The sequence below is a fragment of the Vulpes vulpes genome, chromosome 13 (genome assembly GCF_048418805.1).
Source record: "Vulpes vulpes isolate BD-2025 chromosome 13, VulVul3, whole genome shotgun sequence".
NCBI classification, from domain to species: domain Eukaryota; kingdom Metazoa; phylum Chordata; class Mammalia; order Carnivora; family Canidae; genus Vulpes; species Vulpes vulpes.
This window is the reverse complement of record NC_132792.1, coordinates 131,727,263-131,744,825: the sequence shown is the minus strand read 5'-3', so window position 1 is coordinate 131,744,825 and position 17,563 is coordinate 131,727,263. Positions and strand designations below refer to the sequence as shown.

General features: G+C 34.0%; 1 protein-coding gene across 2 annotated transcripts in view; it reads left to right on the top strand.

Moving 5' to 3' along the window:
- Positions 1–17,563, top strand: part of KIFAP3 (kinesin associated protein 3) — a 146,386-nt gene that overhangs the window by 71,335 nt on the left and 57,488 nt on the right. For both annotated transcript variants that reach the window (XM_026003320.2, XM_026003319.2), the window contains exons 11-15: positions 5,396–5,496; positions 13,420–13,528; positions 14,850–14,962; positions 15,480–15,645; positions 16,254–16,379. In XM_026003320.2, coding sequence (XP_025859105.1) covers positions 5,396–5,496; positions 13,420–13,528; positions 14,850–14,962; positions 15,480–15,645; positions 16,254–16,379 — 615 coding nt within the window. The remainder of the gene's footprint in view (positions 1–5,395; positions 5,497–13,419; positions 13,529–14,849; positions 14,963–15,479; positions 15,646–16,253; positions 16,380–17,563) is intronic.

Genomic DNA, 17,563 nt, shown 5'->3' with positions numbered 1-17,563 from the left:
GAATGAAGAAGATGATTAGTTTATAATGAAGGATAAGCTCTTAATTTTACTTGGACCATTTAATCTCTCTTAATGGCTGTTTATTGCTATGTGATCTGCAAATTAGCCTTTAAGTAATAATAAATGTTGACTGCCAGAAAGCCATTACTTTTTGTGTGCAGCTGTGTTTAAAGAGATGAATTTAGGTTTCCAGACATCTTCCCACTCTAAGTAGGCACTTTTGTCCTAAAATACTTTGTCCTTTTGTTATAGCTCTCAGATATCTGCTAGATGCCATAAAGTTGTTATATACTGTATTTTCATGAAGCAACTAATCATTTATATAATTATTAATAATTTAATGAATAAGATACCGATGATATATACTATAATCTTCATTTATATATTGCAGTTCTTTAAAGTAGAAGGGAAATATGTGATTTGTAACAATAAGATATGAATTAGAATCATAAAGATTCTATGTGGGTAACAAGATCATTTATAGAATACATCTTTTTTCTGAACAAAAGGGCAAATATCATTTTCTGTCTTTTTAAATTCCCTCAATAAATGCAAAAAAAAAAAAGGGAAGAAAATCAATTCTATAGGTATTTGTAAATCAATTGATTGGATTCTAGGGAATCTTTAACCGGACAAAATCCAGAAGACGTATCAGCAACTTGTGTTAATGTTGACCTCTGAGTACAATATTGTAGTTCCTTAGATCTGTCATCCTTTCCCTTCACACATTCCTCAAGACCAAAAAAACAAACAAACAAACAAACAAAAAAAGATCTCTGGTGTAATGTCAGTCATATTCCAGTTTCTTTTGTTCAGTTGTTCTTAGTTAGCCCAAGCAAGGGGGCAGGGGTGTGGGGGAAATATGGGACATGCTACTTAAATAAGTAATGTACCTGACTGTGAGATTTGTCTTCAGTGTCCTCAGACTTCTCTCTGTATCCTTTCACCTTCTTGGTAGCCGATCACCTCTAAAATTTCCTATTTTAAGAGTGAAATTAAGTTCCATTACAGATACAGAAACATGGAAGACAGACAAGAGATTCACAGTGCATTTGTGGTAGTGGTGGAGCGGGAACATGTACTGAATCTATACTTTGGTTATTTTATTTTCTCAAGTTTTATTTTTGTTAAGGAATTTATAATAACCCTGTAAGAATGAGAGAATGGTGAAGGGTTCTTATGAGATATGGGTCACTGACGGAGTCTTGTAGTATAGGGTAACTCTCCTAAGCCTATATTTAGGAAATAGTAGAGCTTTTTAGAAAGTGACTGAGTAGGACAAGTGGCTCAGCCACAGGCTCAGAATGTACCTGAACCCTGTCTAGCTTATCTTAGAGAAATCTCAGCTGCTTTTCAAAACTGCTTTTCCTCTAACTGTGATCTAATTTTGAGACTGGAAAAACCCACTATATGTAGTAGGGGCACATGATAGTAGTGTCCTGTTGGTCAAATCAAAAAACATTCTTATTCACATAATTATAGTAAGGAATGATATTTACTGAATAGGTTTATTATTGTGTCAGTAAGATTCAGTATTAATTGCTTTACCAGGATTCTCTTAACTAATCCTACATAACAACTCTTTGAGTTAGGTACAGTTGTTCTATCAATTTCATTGATTAAGAAACTGAAGTGTACGCATACAAAGAAAGAAACTGAAGCACAGAGTTTAAATAACACTCACAGGCTGTATAGCAAGTGAAAGAATCACAAATTGAACCCCAGCAGTCTGCCTCTTAACTGACCCTGAGCTCTTAACTACAATGTTATACTACCTAATAACCACTCCACTCATCTTTTAAGCTTCTAAAGCACATTGTTTTTCTCATAAAATCAAACACTGCTTGCTAACAGTTCTTGTCCAATTTAGTGAAAGTGAGTTTCAGAATTGCTAAAAATATAGTTCCCAAAACTGCTGGGGGGATAATGCAATTTGTCCCTGTCAAGAACTTCTTTCATCCTTTAGAACTTACTGTATCTGGGCACAGGTCCGCCAATAAATAACTGATTGTTCTGCATTTTGTCTTCTTTCTTCCCCTCTTCTGCCACCTTCCTCCCTTTCCCAAGACTCCCAGATCTTCCCAGGACTTCCCAGGACTTCCAGTCCCGTCTAATGTTATCTCCTTTCTGTACTGTGTCACTAAGGAATGATTTTGTACTCTTCTGCTGCCTCTTGGAAGACTTAATAGAAAGTCCACAAACAGGCTATGTAGTCACACCCGGATTTGAATCTGAAATCCACAGCAGTTTTTCCTTTTGAAGGAATATCATTGCTTGATGAATATCATTGCCTCATCTCCAAATTGAAGAGAATACCTATCTCTTCAGTTGCTAGAAGAATATGTAAGAAAATGTATGCTTACCATACAATAGGAACAATATCGCTGTTTGTTTAACCCTTTTTCTTTCTTCTTTTCTCAAAGAACTATGATTATAAAAAGATCATCTGTCCACAGTCTCTCAGGACAGCATGGTTTGCCTATGACTTCTGTTTCCTCAGCCCTTTAGTTTTTGACATGCTGTGGGGCATGATAATCATTTTAGGTAAAGATTATGAGGAAACAAATGATTATGGGAAACTTGGGAGATGTTCAGAGAGATTCTTTTTTTAATGGAGGATCACAGATTGAGAAGAATTAGGAAGGTATGGAGAACTGCAAGGAGCTTTTACCTTTGGCCATGAGTACAAAGGGAGGAGAAAGAGAAAGCACCCAAGTACAGACTCAGGACTGGCTGCAGAATGATTCATTCTACTTGGTCAAACTAGATATTTAGTTTTGGTGTGTTAAAAGGTAATGTAAGTTATTGTTACAGCTGAGATCTGTTTTTTTCATGTTATTCATCTGGGTTTTAGAACTATAATTTTAAGACTCTTCTCCAGACTTCATATTCTATTGCATATCCTTTGGAAGCTATATATATGTGCATATATATATGTATGTATATAAGGTGATACATATATTATCATTATATAAATTATATTATCATTATATATACATCATCATTAGCTTATTCTGTTTTAGCCTCTGATTTTTTTTTAAGATTTTATTTATTTATTCATGAGAGACACAGAGAGAGAGAGAGAGAGGCAGAGACACAGGCAGAGAGAGCAGCAGGCTCCATGCAAGGAGCTGGACGTGGGACTCGATTCCGGGTCTCCAGAGTCACACCCTGGGCTGAAGGTGGCGCTAAGCCGCTGAGCCACCTGGGCTGCCCAGCCTCTGATTTTTTAATGTAACATTACTCTTTTTTTTCCCCCCAGCTTTACTGAGATTAATTAACATAAAACATTAGGATATAAGGATTTGATGTATGTATACATTCCAAAATAATTACCACAATAAGATTAGTTAACACATCCATCACCTTCCATTGTTACTCCGTGTGGGGGGGGGGGGGTAAGAATCTTTAAGATTTACTCTTAATAACTTTCAAATTTACAATACAGGATTGTTAAGTCATTATGCTGTTTAAATACTAAAAGTAAAATCAGTCAGCAGATATTTATTAGGAAACTTCTATATAGCCTACTAAGCCTTGAGAGAATACCAAAGTTCATGTCCTCTAAGAATTTCTAACCATCTTAAAGATATGCCTATTAGGGGCACCTGGGTGACTCAGTTGGTTAAGAGTCTGCCCTTGGCTCAGGTTATGATCCCTGGGGTGCTGGAATCCAGCACCATGTTGGGCTCTCTGCTCTGCAAGGAGTCTGCTTCTCCCTCTCTCTACCCCTTCCCCTCTCCCTGCAGCTCATGCATGCTCTCTCTTTCTCTCTCTCTCTCTCCCAAACAAATAAAATCTTTATTAAAAAAAGACGCCTAGGGATCCCTGGGTGGCGCAGGGTTTGGCGCCTGCCTTTGGCCCAGGGCGCGATCCTGGAGACCCGGGATCGAATCCCACGTCGGGCTCCCGGTGCATGGAGCCTGCTTCTCCCTCTGCCTGTGTCTCTGCCTCTCTCTCTCTCTCTCTCTCTGTGTGACTATCATAAATAAATAAAAAAAAAAATTAAAAAAAAGATGCCTAATATATGAAAACTTCAATCAGAATCCAAAACAATTTTATATATTTTTATTTTTTAAATCTTTTTTAAAATATTTTATTTACTTATTCATGAGAGAGAGAGAGAGAGAAAGAGAGAGAGAGAGAGAGGCAGAGACACAGGCAGAGGGAGAAGCAGGCTCCATGCAGGGAGCCCGATGTAGGACTCGATCACAGGACCCCAGGATCATGCCCTGGGCCAAGGCAGGTGCCAAACCGCCAAGCCACCCAGGGATCCCCAAAACGATTTTAAAAAAACATTTAAGTATTTTAGTAATTTTATGGTATGATGGACAGACACAAAGATAAAGTTAGAAAATGTATCCTCCATGTTAAAACATATTTAAAATCTTTATACACTATTTATCAATTAAATTCACTTACCTGCTTGATTTTTTTAAACTCTGGATATCTTCAAAGATTTCTCAGGATACTGTTTTTTGAATAAAACTTTATTTTGTTAGGGCCACCTCAGCAGTTGAGCATCTGCTTTTGGCTCAGGTCGTGATCCTGGGGTCCTGGGATCGAGTCCCACATTGGGCTCCTGCGGGGAGCCTGCTTCTCCCTCTGCTTATATCTCTGCCTCTCTCTGTCTCTCATGAATAAATAAATAAAATCTTTAAAAAACCTTTTTAGCTAAACCACTTCTCTAATTCTATTTCTGACTTGGAGTTCATAAATAGTTCCTTAAAATATGACCTACCTAAAAACAAGTAGAAGAATTGCATGATATATAAGAATCTCATTTTATTTTTCAGTATATAATATATAATTTGCTTCTTTTCTCTCAGTTTCAAGGTGTATATGGCAAGAATCACCTGACCTCTGCAGTTCTGAGGCAGCCCTTAGACTATGCTCAGTTCATAGCCCTTAACATTTTATAGTCATGTATTTTTTAATGTTACAAATACCTATTGCACTTTTTTATCATTTAGATTACTTTTCCAGCTTCTGATTCACAGGAATTAAATACACTTTTTTGGCTTACTATTTTTCATATATTATTACTCTTAAGAACTGTGTTAATCACATATTTTGATGGAAGAGTAAGGGTGGGGAGGCCAGTAACCCAATCTATTTTATGGTAGGCAATAAAAATGATAAATTCATTGGTTTGTGGTTAATTATTTTTACAAACATGCCTTGCAAAATACATATTATCTCTTGGATATTAGTGATATATCACAGACAGTATATTCCAAACATTAGGATTGAAATGGGGAACTCAAAATATTTTCTAAATCAGGAGTTTGTAACGATTTGATTCAGGAGTTTTTAATGTATTCATTTGAGTGGTTATACCAAGAAAATTCATTGTATCCATGATTTAATCATATCTTTGATTTCTTATGCCCAGGTAATGAAAACTACAAACAAATAGCAATGTGTGTTCTTTACCACATAAGCATGGATGACCGCTTTAAATCAATGTTTGCATACACTGACTGTATACCCCAGGTAAGTGGTTTCAGTGTTTTTTTTAAGCATTAAAAAATTAGGTTATTTTTCACTTTGTTCTCTTGATTTTCCAGATACATTTTTCCTTTAAAAATTCCCCCTTAAAAGTAATATGAATTTGTGATAGAAAATTGGAAAGTACAGAACAGTATAAAAATGAAAATAACTGTCTGTTATCCCAGACCCAAAGATAAACATTTAATACTTTAGTATATTTCCTTCTGGATAGTTAAAAAAATAGTATATTGAGATTGTATGCTATATATTATTATATATTTATTTACTTTAGGTCATAATATATTCTCCCATGTCATTGAACAGCCTTCAAAAGCTGTTTCTGAGGGATGCCTGGGTGGCTCAGTGGTTGAGCATCTGCCTTTGACTCAGGGCATGATCCCAGGTGCGGGGATCAAGTCCCACATGGGCTCCCTGGGAGGAGCCTGCTTCTCTCTCTGCCCATGTCTCTGCCTCTCTTCTCTCTCTCATGAATGGATAAATAAATCTTTTAAAAAATAAATAAAATAAATTATTTCTGATAGTTGTATAATACTCTATTGCATAAATGTATCATGATTTTAACATTGTTAAATTGTATATGTAATTTTTCCAGCTTATCACATAAAAATAGGTGTAAGCAATATATATAAACAAATGAAATAATGTGGAATAAATATCATAGTATGTAAATGTTTATCCACATCTCTGATTATTCTTTAAATTCCTAAAAGTAGAATTACTAAGTCAAAAGGTATGAATATTTGTGCATTTGACATATTACCTTCTAGGAAGGTATGTTTGTATTTAGGATTTCACTTTTTTCATTTATTTCATTTTAATTCCAGTATAGTTAATATAAAGTGCTATATCAGATGTAGAATAGTAATTCAGCATTTCATACATCACCCAGTGCTCATCACAAGTGCACTCCTTAATCCCCATCATCTATTTCACCACTCCCCACCCCCCCCACACACACACACGCACATACACACACACACACATCCTCTGGTAACTATCAGTTCTCTATAATTGTCTATTGATTGGCTTATTTCTCTCTTTTTTTTTCTTTTGCTCATTTGTTTCTTAAATTCCACATATGAGTGAAATTATATGGTATTTGTCTTTTTTTGACTGAATTATTTTACCTAGCATTTATACTCTCAAGCTCTATCCATGTCATTGCAAATGGCAAGATTTCATTCTTTTTGACTAATACTCCATCATTTATATATGATGTATACATAAATATACACACACACACATATATATATATTACACACATCTACACACCATATCTTTTTTATCCATTCATCTGTTGATGGACACTTGAGCTGTTTCCAAGCATGTCACTTTTAACAATATTTTTAACAACACTGGCTAGTACCATTTCTCTAAAAATGGAGTGTCTTTATTTCTTTTTATTTGTATTCCCATGCATATTGGTGAGGTCAAACATTTATTTGTATGTTTATTATCCACATCACTTATAAATTATTTATTCATGTACTTTACCAATTTTTCCATTGACATGTTGGTTTTTAGGATTAATAAATGAGATCTATATATGAAATATTTCTTTGTGATATAATAAATAGTTCCTAACTTTAACTTTTCATCTTATTTATGCTCAATTATTTTAAATGCTTTGCATTCTCTGATGGGAAAATGCTTTATCAAAATTCTTTTACCTTTATAGTACCATTCTTAAAAAAGATTTTGTTATGACTGAGTTGCTTGATATATTTCATATGTTAGACCTCTTTGTCTTGGAGGAGTTTAGTGATTTTTTTTTACATGGATTATGTTGTAAGGGTAGAGATTCTATACATATATACATTTTACTCTTAGGGAATTTACAGTCACAGAATCACTATTGTGCCATCAATTTTTATTAAACTGAGCTCCATTAACTTGAATATGTGATGATTGGAACCCTGGTTGGTCTGGTTTTTAATATTATATTATTTTTAATAAAATGGTTTTCTAAAATAAAGCAAAATTGCAAGATGTAAACAATAAAAATGCCACTTTAAAAAAACAATAAATAGTAAGTCACACTTACTAAAGTAATTCCTCTTAAGACTCTGACTAGACAATTCCTCACTAAAGTATGTTACTGAATGTATATTACTTGGAAGATAATTAAGATAAATTAGTGAGATGGTTCTAAAATTAAGTTTACTATTCCAGAATTTTATACTTTATCTACATGCAATTGGAAAACTGATAAACTCTCAAGGGTAATTTCTTATCCTTTTATATCAATAGGGTAAACTAATTATGTTTATAGGAAATAGACATTCTTCAAAGAATATATAGCATATCTTATCTAACAAGGCAAGACTTCTTATAGAGATAACACATGTCAGACTCTAGCCAATGCAAAGTGTAATCAAACTCTTTGTCAAACAAGTTTTCAATAAAAGAGTAGCCATGTCAAAGGGAGATTACAGGTGATTTACTACAGTCTCACTCCATATGTTCCAAGGGTTTCTGCTTTGCAGTTTCAAAGGGTGTTCCTTTTCCAATCCCATTTAGTGTCAGAACTTCATTGACTACAGGATATGAATTGGAAAGCAGCCAAAAAAGAATAATATTCTTGTCTAGATTGACTATTTTTATCCAGATTAGATTTTAAAGAAAATAACAGTAAATAAAAAAAAGAAATAAATGTAAAATAAAAAGGGACAGAAAACTTATTTTGTTGAATCTTCCATTTGGAGTTGTCCTCTTTTAAAATGTATAATCCCAAATGTGAGGCATAAAACTTTATTTTAAATAAAGAAGTGGAGGGACAGCTGGGTGGCTCAGTGGTTGAGCATCTGCCTTTGGCTCATGGGATCGAGTCCTATATTGGGCTCCCTACTGAGAGCCTGCTTCTCCCTCTGCCTGTGTCTCTGCCTCTCTCTCTCTCTCTCTCTCTCTCTCTCTCTGTCTCTCATGAATAAATAAATAAATAAAATCTTTTTAAAAAAATAAAAAAGGAAGTGGAAATAAGAGCCTAATGTTTAGGTCATTTCTACTACATTATTATTGCAGTTGAAAACTGTATGTAGAAAATTCTCCCATACCTTTTCAAGAACAATATTTGTGCATGTTTTCTTGATGATTTTCTAACGTCAAACATTTCTGCAATGGGGGATTTCAGAACATTTATGAACTACATTTTATGAATAAAATCTTCCAAAACTCAGTAGTCAACATTCTCTTATTTTTTTATAAAAATTAAACCCTTATAGGAATAGTGAGGTGATGTTATCAAATTACATCATAAACATCCTGAAGCTTTTTAGTATGAGGCCATATTTTGAGAAACCAAATGATATTTTTTAATATATTTGGTCCTAAAGTGCTATCCATCCTATAACTTGTACTTGCTAGGGCTCAGTTTTGACATATTTAGGGAAAACTTGACATGACTTGATTGCCACCCAGTGCCAAATTCATTATAAAATAACAGAATTGCAGAAAGGAAATCTGGGATTAAATTGCAATTTCCAAGCTTCCTTCTCAAGTTAAAAAGATACTCCTTTCCTACTCAAATTAATGTTTTTAAAAGTAGTAAAGCTTCAAATTATTTGTTGAGACACCAGCTGGCTCAATCAGTAGGTGTGTGACTCTTGATCTCAGGGTTGTGAGTTCAAGCCCCACAATGGGTGTGGAGATAACTTAAAAATGAAATCTTGGGACTCCTGGGTAGCTTGGTTAAGTGTCCAACTGTTGGTTTCAACTCAGGTCATGATCTCAGGGTCCTAGGATTGAGCCCCACCTCAGGCTACCAGACTCAGCAGTGAATATACTTGAGGATTCTCTCTCTCTCTCTCTTTCTCTTTCTCTCTCTCTCTTCTCTTCCTCTCCCACTCTCCCTCTTCCTCTTTCCCTCTCTCTGCCTTTCTCCCTGCTTATGCTTTCTCGTTCTCTCTTGGTCTTTCTTTAAAATAAATAAATAAACCTTTAAAAAAAATAAAAATAAAAGATCTTAAAAAATAACCCAAACTCTTTGTGACAGCAATTGATGAACCTACTTCCTAAATAAAGCTGTATCTGATGTTTGGGATCTTAGAGTTAATTTAGTACTTGGTTATCTTTGAAATTATGCACCTTAATTTTTGTTTAGTAAAGACTGTCAAATCAATAAAATAACTTTGAAAGTTATGGTTCAGTAGTTATCCATATTCATTTCAATGACAAAAAATGTGGAGTATGGTCATATTCTTTAATTACATTAGGTATTTATGTAAAGGAGCTTTATAAACCATAAAACACCATACAAAAGCAAGGTAAAATATTAGTAAAATATCAAATGATTCACTTTATTTTGGATCCACTCATAGTCCAGTTTAAATACTACCTTTCTTATATGTGTTTTATAAGATATATCTATAAATTATTTAAAACTCTGAGTAGGTGATTATATGTTCAATATGCCTCATAATCTCTCCCAGTATTATATTGCTTTTCTTCTTTTGTACTTTAGTGCCTCTAATTATCCATTATATTCTAATGTTTTCCCCATCACCATTCTGCAAAATTTGGGGTCCAGGGCAAGTCTGACTTTATATTTGATCTTAATGGTCTCAGTGGGTGAATTGTTACAGGTAAGCAAACTTGGGGATAACCAGGAGTTAATAGTTGTATTGTAATAATAGTTAAAAGCACACATTAACAGTTCATTGTTATTTAGACCTCTAAGATGCACGTTTTGTTTAAATAGGTGTAAATGCCATCCAGATGCTTTTAAAAATATTTATTGGTATTAGAATGGCCAATCAAAGTACATGTTTAGGTAATGATGTCATGGTGTTATTTAATATTTTACCCCAGAACAGTATGTAAGAATCATAGTGATCCACATGTTTTCCACCACGGTTGTCCTATTTGGCCCCTCTTTGATCTACATGCTTCTTTTTAGCTGAATGCTGGTAAACGTCCTTTCTGACAGCCCCCTTTGCTCCTGCCTGCCATTATCTGCTGAAGTTCAGAAACCAGAGCATCACTTCAAACAGCAGAGTTAGGGAGTAGCCAGTCAGAAGAGATTCCTGAGGCATGCAAAGTTCTGCCATAATCATTCAAAGATGTTTGGGTAGGGGGATGGGGGCAGTAGAGGTGTATGTGAATACAGAGAGCTGTGGGGGTTGGCCTCTGGTCACTGGTAAATAAGTGAAGTCAGGTGCCAGAGAGTCTAGACACAGTGATTTCAGTCATGGGTCTTTGGTATCTGATACTCAATATGGGACTTGTCTGATTGAACACTATTGCCTCTTCATTGCACAGGCTGAAGCCCTTTTAGTGCTTTCCTGTTAGATTAGTAAAAGATGACAATGGACATAGTTAAAACAGAACAAATCTAGTTTTAATATTTCCTAGTTGTCAGCAATTACACTTACTTTTGAAGTGCCATGGGTAGCAACCAAATTAGAGACATAATGTTGTGCATGGAGTTTGAACAAAACTATTTAAAATGTGAATGCTTTAATTAAAATTGAAGTGTTTCCCTTTCCTATTATGAAAAACTAATTCTATATCATGATACATTTCAGTCACATTTAGTCCTAATTTCTCTTGATATGGTGGTGGTGGCGGGGGGGGGGGTGATATTTGGATAAGATTTCAAACTGCATTATTTTTTAAAAATCTAGCTCCTGATTACTTTACAGCAAGATTTAACATGAAAATTACCAAAAACAAAACCCCTCAGCTTCTAAACAGATCACCTCTAACCCCATCTGTAAGGGCAATTTTCATAGCTACAAGACTGATTTCAAGTCAATAACAACAGATATTTTGCTTTGATGAAATAAGAGATTTTTGTTATTGTAAAGAAATTTCTTGCATAAATACAAGTCTGGAAGAAATCTATAGAAATTAATAACATTAATTAGAGGATTGTCACCTACATTTTTATTACTTAATAATTTACTTTTAATCGATAGTTAATAAATAGTTAGCAAAATTAGTTAAATGTGTATCTAATAGATTAAGATTATTTTAATTTTGCCATAGAATATATTTATTCTGTAATATTATTGAGGGTTAATGATTTTTTATGTAAAATTCCATTTGTAGCAACGTTTGTGGTTAAAGAGTTGCTCTCTGGAAAAAGGTATAATACATTGCCAACTATTCACCTGCTATAGTATTTTATAATTTTCAGCATATAGTATATATAAAAAGTATAATTTTGTTAGGATTATACCTACCTAAGTATAATTTTTTTGAGCAATTGTAGGTAGATCAATGTTTTTATTTTTTTAAGAAATAAGGAGGGAAGGAGAGAGAAACTCTAGAAGACTCTGAGCTGAGCACAGAGCTTGAGGTAGGGCCCAATATCATGACCCTGAGATCAGTGCCTCAGCTGAGAACAAGAGTCAGACTTTAACCGACTGTACCACCCAGGCCCTCTGGATCTGTGTTTTTAATTTTGGTTTCCAGTTCATTGCTAGCACATAGAAATACAATTGATTATTGTGTGTTATATACATCCTTTTTGAAACTTAAAAGTTATCTGAAACTAACATAGAGAATAGTTAAACAAGATTTAACAGAATAGGGTCTTACCAGTCAACAAATAGTTATTATTCACTTACTATATATAAGGCATTGTGCTGGATTCATAAAGTCAAGTTAATCTAAAAAGGTATTGCTCTGAGACAAGACCTAAGAAATGCTTAGGTGATAAGTTGTAGGATTGACTTCCCTATGTATTAGCAATTTGACTTAGAGAAAAATGTCTTTCCATAATGTACACTAGTTAATCTGATTTACCAATAATAGAAGACTAGCTTCTCAAAACTACAGCATAAAGTTTGTTCATTTCTCCTTATGACAAATCTAGATTACTGATGGATGGCTTCAGTAGCCTGCCTTTTCTTAGATGTCTACTTTTCTGTTTGCTGCTTTTCAGACCCACCTTTTCTTTCTCTTCTTAATAGAGTTCTTTTCTCATTTTATACCAATGCCCAAATGATTGGATCCAGCCTACAGCTTCAGGCATCAACCATATATGACAATTCCTAAATATCCAATGCAAACATTTCTTTTAAATTCAGGGTTGCATTTATTACTTTTACTATCTGCAGCAGACTGTCACATAGGCAGCCTATTAAACTCAACATATCTAAAACTATCTTCCCTTTAAGGTTTTACTAGTGTCTCTTGTTTGGTAAGTGTTAGCACCACCATCCATGTTGTTGCTCAGTGCAGAAACCAGGTAGTCATCTTTGATCCTCCCTTTCCCGTAACCCCAACATCTAGTCAGTTATTAAATCCCATTTTGATTTTTGTTCCTAATATTTCTCTAATCCAGCCTTTTATCTCTATCCCTACAGCCCCACCTAGCACAAGTAGTCATCATCTTACCTGGATTTTCTTCTTGCCTCTTAGATGGTTTTTCCACATATTCTGTTTTAGTCTGTTTTCCACATGAGCCAGATCATTTTGAAATACAAATCTTATCCTGACTTTTTACTTATTTAGAAGCCTTTAATGGCTTTCCATTATCCTTATAATGAAGCTCCACATCTTTAACATGTACTTCAAAATCCTGCATGATCTGGCTTTTATTTTCTTATCTCTGAAGTTTCACTCACTGCAAGCATGCTTGCCTTCTGTTTTTCCTTACCTTGTAACCTGTGTACAAGCTATTTTCTTTACTCAGAATGCTCTATTTCTACACAATATTTTAAATTCCTTAAATGCTAAGGCTGTATCTAATATTCCTTTTGTATTCTCTACTGTACTTGGTAGTTTGTATTTAATACCGAGCATCTCGTAGTTCATTAACCATTTATTCATTTAGTTAGGCAGTAGTGACAGCCTACCACTTCTGTGTGTTGAAATATAATTGTGTTATAATACATTGTAATAAAATACTCCTGGTGTTTTTGTTTTTTTGAATAAAACATTTCCTCTGCTTTTTGCTAGTTAATGAAGATGCTATTTGAGTGTTCAGATGAACGAATTGACTTGGAACTCATTTCTTTCTGCATTAATCTTGCTGCTAACAAAAGGAATGTACAGCTTATCTGTGAAGGTTAGTGCCTTTGAGCTCCAGAGATAGCTTTTATCATACAGCAACTGGCAAATGATAGAAAATAAATGATTAGGAAGTAAGAATTATAGTAGCTACGTAGATCCTATTTTTAAGTAGTTTTAAAATTATAGCTCTAATCCTTAAAGGTCAAATAGATTCAGAATAAATACTCTTATATCGTGAGTAGAAACACCCTTTAGTAACATTTTATAAACCAGAGTTTAGTTGTCCTTAATTGATATTTGATTTTTAAAAACATTTCTAGATGAAACAAAACTTTCTATTTGCAAAACAATCTGCTACAGCATAAGATAATACAATAGAAATATATTAGGTATTTGTTTCTATAATACCTACATATAGCTTTTCATGCATTATGATATTTCAGAGTCTGCTCCATAGTTTTTTATTTGAAAAGTATATACATTTTTGTCTTAAAAAAAGGACAAATGAGCAATAGAAAAAAATTAAAATCTTTACTCATGCTATCCAGAGTTATAATAGGTAAAATTTTGGTGCTATGCTTCTGTATATTTTTAAACTAAATTGCAATTTTTCTATCTATATATGGTGACCTTTTTTTTTTTAAGTTAGTAATACCTTGAATCTCATTCCATGTGATTAAATACTTTTATAAGACATAATTGCTAATAGCTGCAAAATAATCCATGAAGGGATTTTCTAGAATTTAATCAGCTATTTTGGATATTTAATTTGTTGCCACTTCTTTTCTATAATAAACCATGCTGCAGTAATTTTCCTTTCTCTGAAACTTTTCAAATTTCAATTTTTATTTTCTTAGGATAAATTCCTAGAAGTACAACTTTTCTGGGTCAAAAAGTATTTACATTTTTAAAATTTGTCGTGCCTATTCCATACACAGAAGAGCACATACTATGTAATTCTATTTATGTGAAATTCTAGGACAGGTAAAACTAGTCTATGTTTGAAAAGAAGAAAGAAAAGGAAAACAAGAGGAGGAAGAGAAAAAGGAAAAGCGTTCACATTTGGGGAAGAGAATTGACTGAGAAAGGGGCATTTTCTGGAGTGGATGGAAATATTCTATACCTTAATATGGGTATGAATTATACAGGGGCATAGATTTCTTGAAATTAACCTGTTATACATGGGTATGAATTACCCACAGGCTTAAATTTATCAAAATTAATCTTTGTACACTTCATATTCATCCATTTTACCAAGTGTAAATGTTTTTTTTTTTTGAGAACTATAAACAACAACAAAAAATCATTAAACTTAAATGAACTTTAATTCTATTGGAAGAGTTTTCTGTTTTTTTTTTTTTTTTTTTTTTTTTTAGGAAATGGTCTGAAAATGCTCATGAAAAGAGCTCTGAAGTTCAAGGATCCATTGCTGATGAAAATGATTAGGAACATTTCCCAGCATGATGGACCAACTAAAAATTTATTTATTGTAAGTAGTTTATTTCTTTTTGTCTAATAGTAGCCTGAGAATTCAAGCTTTAAAGTGCTACATTTGGAAATAAAACTATAACTGATCTCTTACCAAATATTAACTCATGATCCAAGTTGGTTCTTTTGTTATTAACTTCCTTGTAAGTTTAGCTTCTAGACATCCCAACCTAAGTTTTAAAGTTGTTTTTGTTCAATGATCCCTACCCCTAACCCTTCCATCCTCATGCCAATTTTATTGCCTTTTAAACCAGTGGCTTCTGGGGTACCTGGCTGGCTCAGTTGGAAAAGCATGTGACTCTTGATCTCAGAGCTGTGAGTTAGAACCCCATGTTGGGTATAGAGGTTACTAAAAAATAAACTTTAAATCAATGGCTCCTATAGCAATTTGGTTTAAGATTATTAAAACAAAGAGAATCATATTTGATACTTATTTTTTTCTTCTTATGGTTTACATTATCAGATTGGTTCTTCAGAAATCATATTTTAAATTTGTATCAAATTTCTGTTTTATTTAGGATTATGTTGGAGACCTTGCAGCCCAGATCTCTAATGATGAGGAAGAGGAATTTGTGATTGAATGTTTGGGAACCCTTGCAAATTTGACCATTCCAGACTTAGACTGGGAATTGGTTCTTAAGGAGTACAAGTTAGTTCCATACCTCAAGGATAAACTAAAACCAGGTCTGTGCAAAGTATTCCCCTTTTTGCATAATCATTAAGTTATTCCTTTCTGTTGTGAATAAGGTTGTCAGAGCAGTATTTTGTGACTAATATTGGGTAACACATTTTCTTCCCACACCTTGAGTTTCAGCTCTAGTTCTAGTTTCTTTCTAGAAAGATGGTCACTAGGTCTCCTCTTATGTGTCTGTACTCTTATTCCAGCAATATGTTTTCTTAATATTAGTTTCCCTTCCCTATCCTGCTTATTTTTATTCTGTCTTATTAAAATTACTGAATACCATTTCTCTATAAAAATGCATACACATGCACACCAAAAGTTCTTTGAGCCATTCAAATGAGACTTCTGTTTTCTGTGTTTACATTGTCATTCATTTATATTTTCAGAGACATATTTTCACTTCTCTTCTGTACTCCCCCACCACTATGAACTGTCTTCACTGAGCTTAGAAATGTGGAAAAAAGGACAGATTTATAAGCATGTTAAGTAAGAATGAAGAACTGATTTAATAGCTTACAGCATCTTTTCTGTGCATTAGAGTTTTGGTAATATAAATGGATTTGGATCAGGAAAATTCAAAGAAAACTTTCTGTGGTTTTGACTTTACTAGGTGCTGCAGAAGATGACCTTGTTTTAGAAGTGGTTATAATGATTGGAACAGTATCTATGGATGACTCTTGTGCTGCATTGCTAGCCAAATCTGGAATAATCCCTGCACTTATTGAATTGCTAAATGGTAAATTATAATTTATCTTTATTTTTATGTAACATATAAACAGAATATTAGTTTACAGTTTTAAATGTAAAAGATCTGTAATCATGAAATACTAATATTCTAGCTTTTCTTCCGTTGAGCTTTGTGTTGATTGAATCAGATTGCCTATCTTGTGCAAACGCTTTTTTTGATATCTTGATTTCAAGCTTCATTTGGAAGCTCATCCTAAGCATCCTATTCCTTCCTAAGTCTAAGGAACTTCCTAACTTCTAAGGAAGTTCTAAGTACTTCCTAAGTACTGTCCTCTAAACTTTCTGTAATGAAGAAAATGTTCTCTGTTTTCTCTGTCCATGCATGTGGCTGTTGAGTACTTGAAATGGGACTATTGGGAATGAGAATCTGAATTTTGTATTTAATTTTAATTTAATTAGCCTTAGTGGCTATAGTTACAGTACAGTTACAGGCCTGGATAGAGTTTTTCTCTGACTTTTATATTGTTATTGAGGGGCCAGGATTCATTATTTTCCACATTGCATACAAAACTATCTGGATCTAATGTTACTCTATTAGCATCAAGTTCTCTAGAACTTTGTGTTAGTGTACTTAGGCTACCATAACAAAATACCATAGGTTGTGTGGCCTAAACCAAAAAATGTATATTTTCTCATAGTTCTGGAGGCTGAGAAGTTCAAGATCAAAGTGTCAGCCAGTTTGGTTTCTCATGGGGCCTTTTTTCCTGGCTTCCAGAAGGCCACTTTCTTAATGTGTCATCACATCCCCACAGGGCAGAGAGTACAAACAAGTGAACTTAAGCACGAGCACAACACTCTGGTATCTCTTCTTACAGGGATACTTATCCTATTAGGTCAGGACTCCACCCTTATGACCTCATTTGACCTTAATTACTTCCGTATAGACCTGTCTCCAGATTAGTCTCACATTTGGGTTAGGGATTGATTGATTGATTGATTGATTGATTGATTGATTTTATTGTTAAAGATTTTATTATTTATTCATGAGAGACACAGAGGGAGAGAGGCACAGACTTAAGACAGAGGGAGAAGCAGGCTTCCTGCAGGAAGCCCGATGAGGAACTCGATCCCAGGACCCTGGGATCACAACCTGAGCCAAAGGCAGACGCTTAACCACTGAGCCACCCAGGCACCCTGGGTTTTTTTGTTTTTTTGATAGGCAAAGAGCTATTA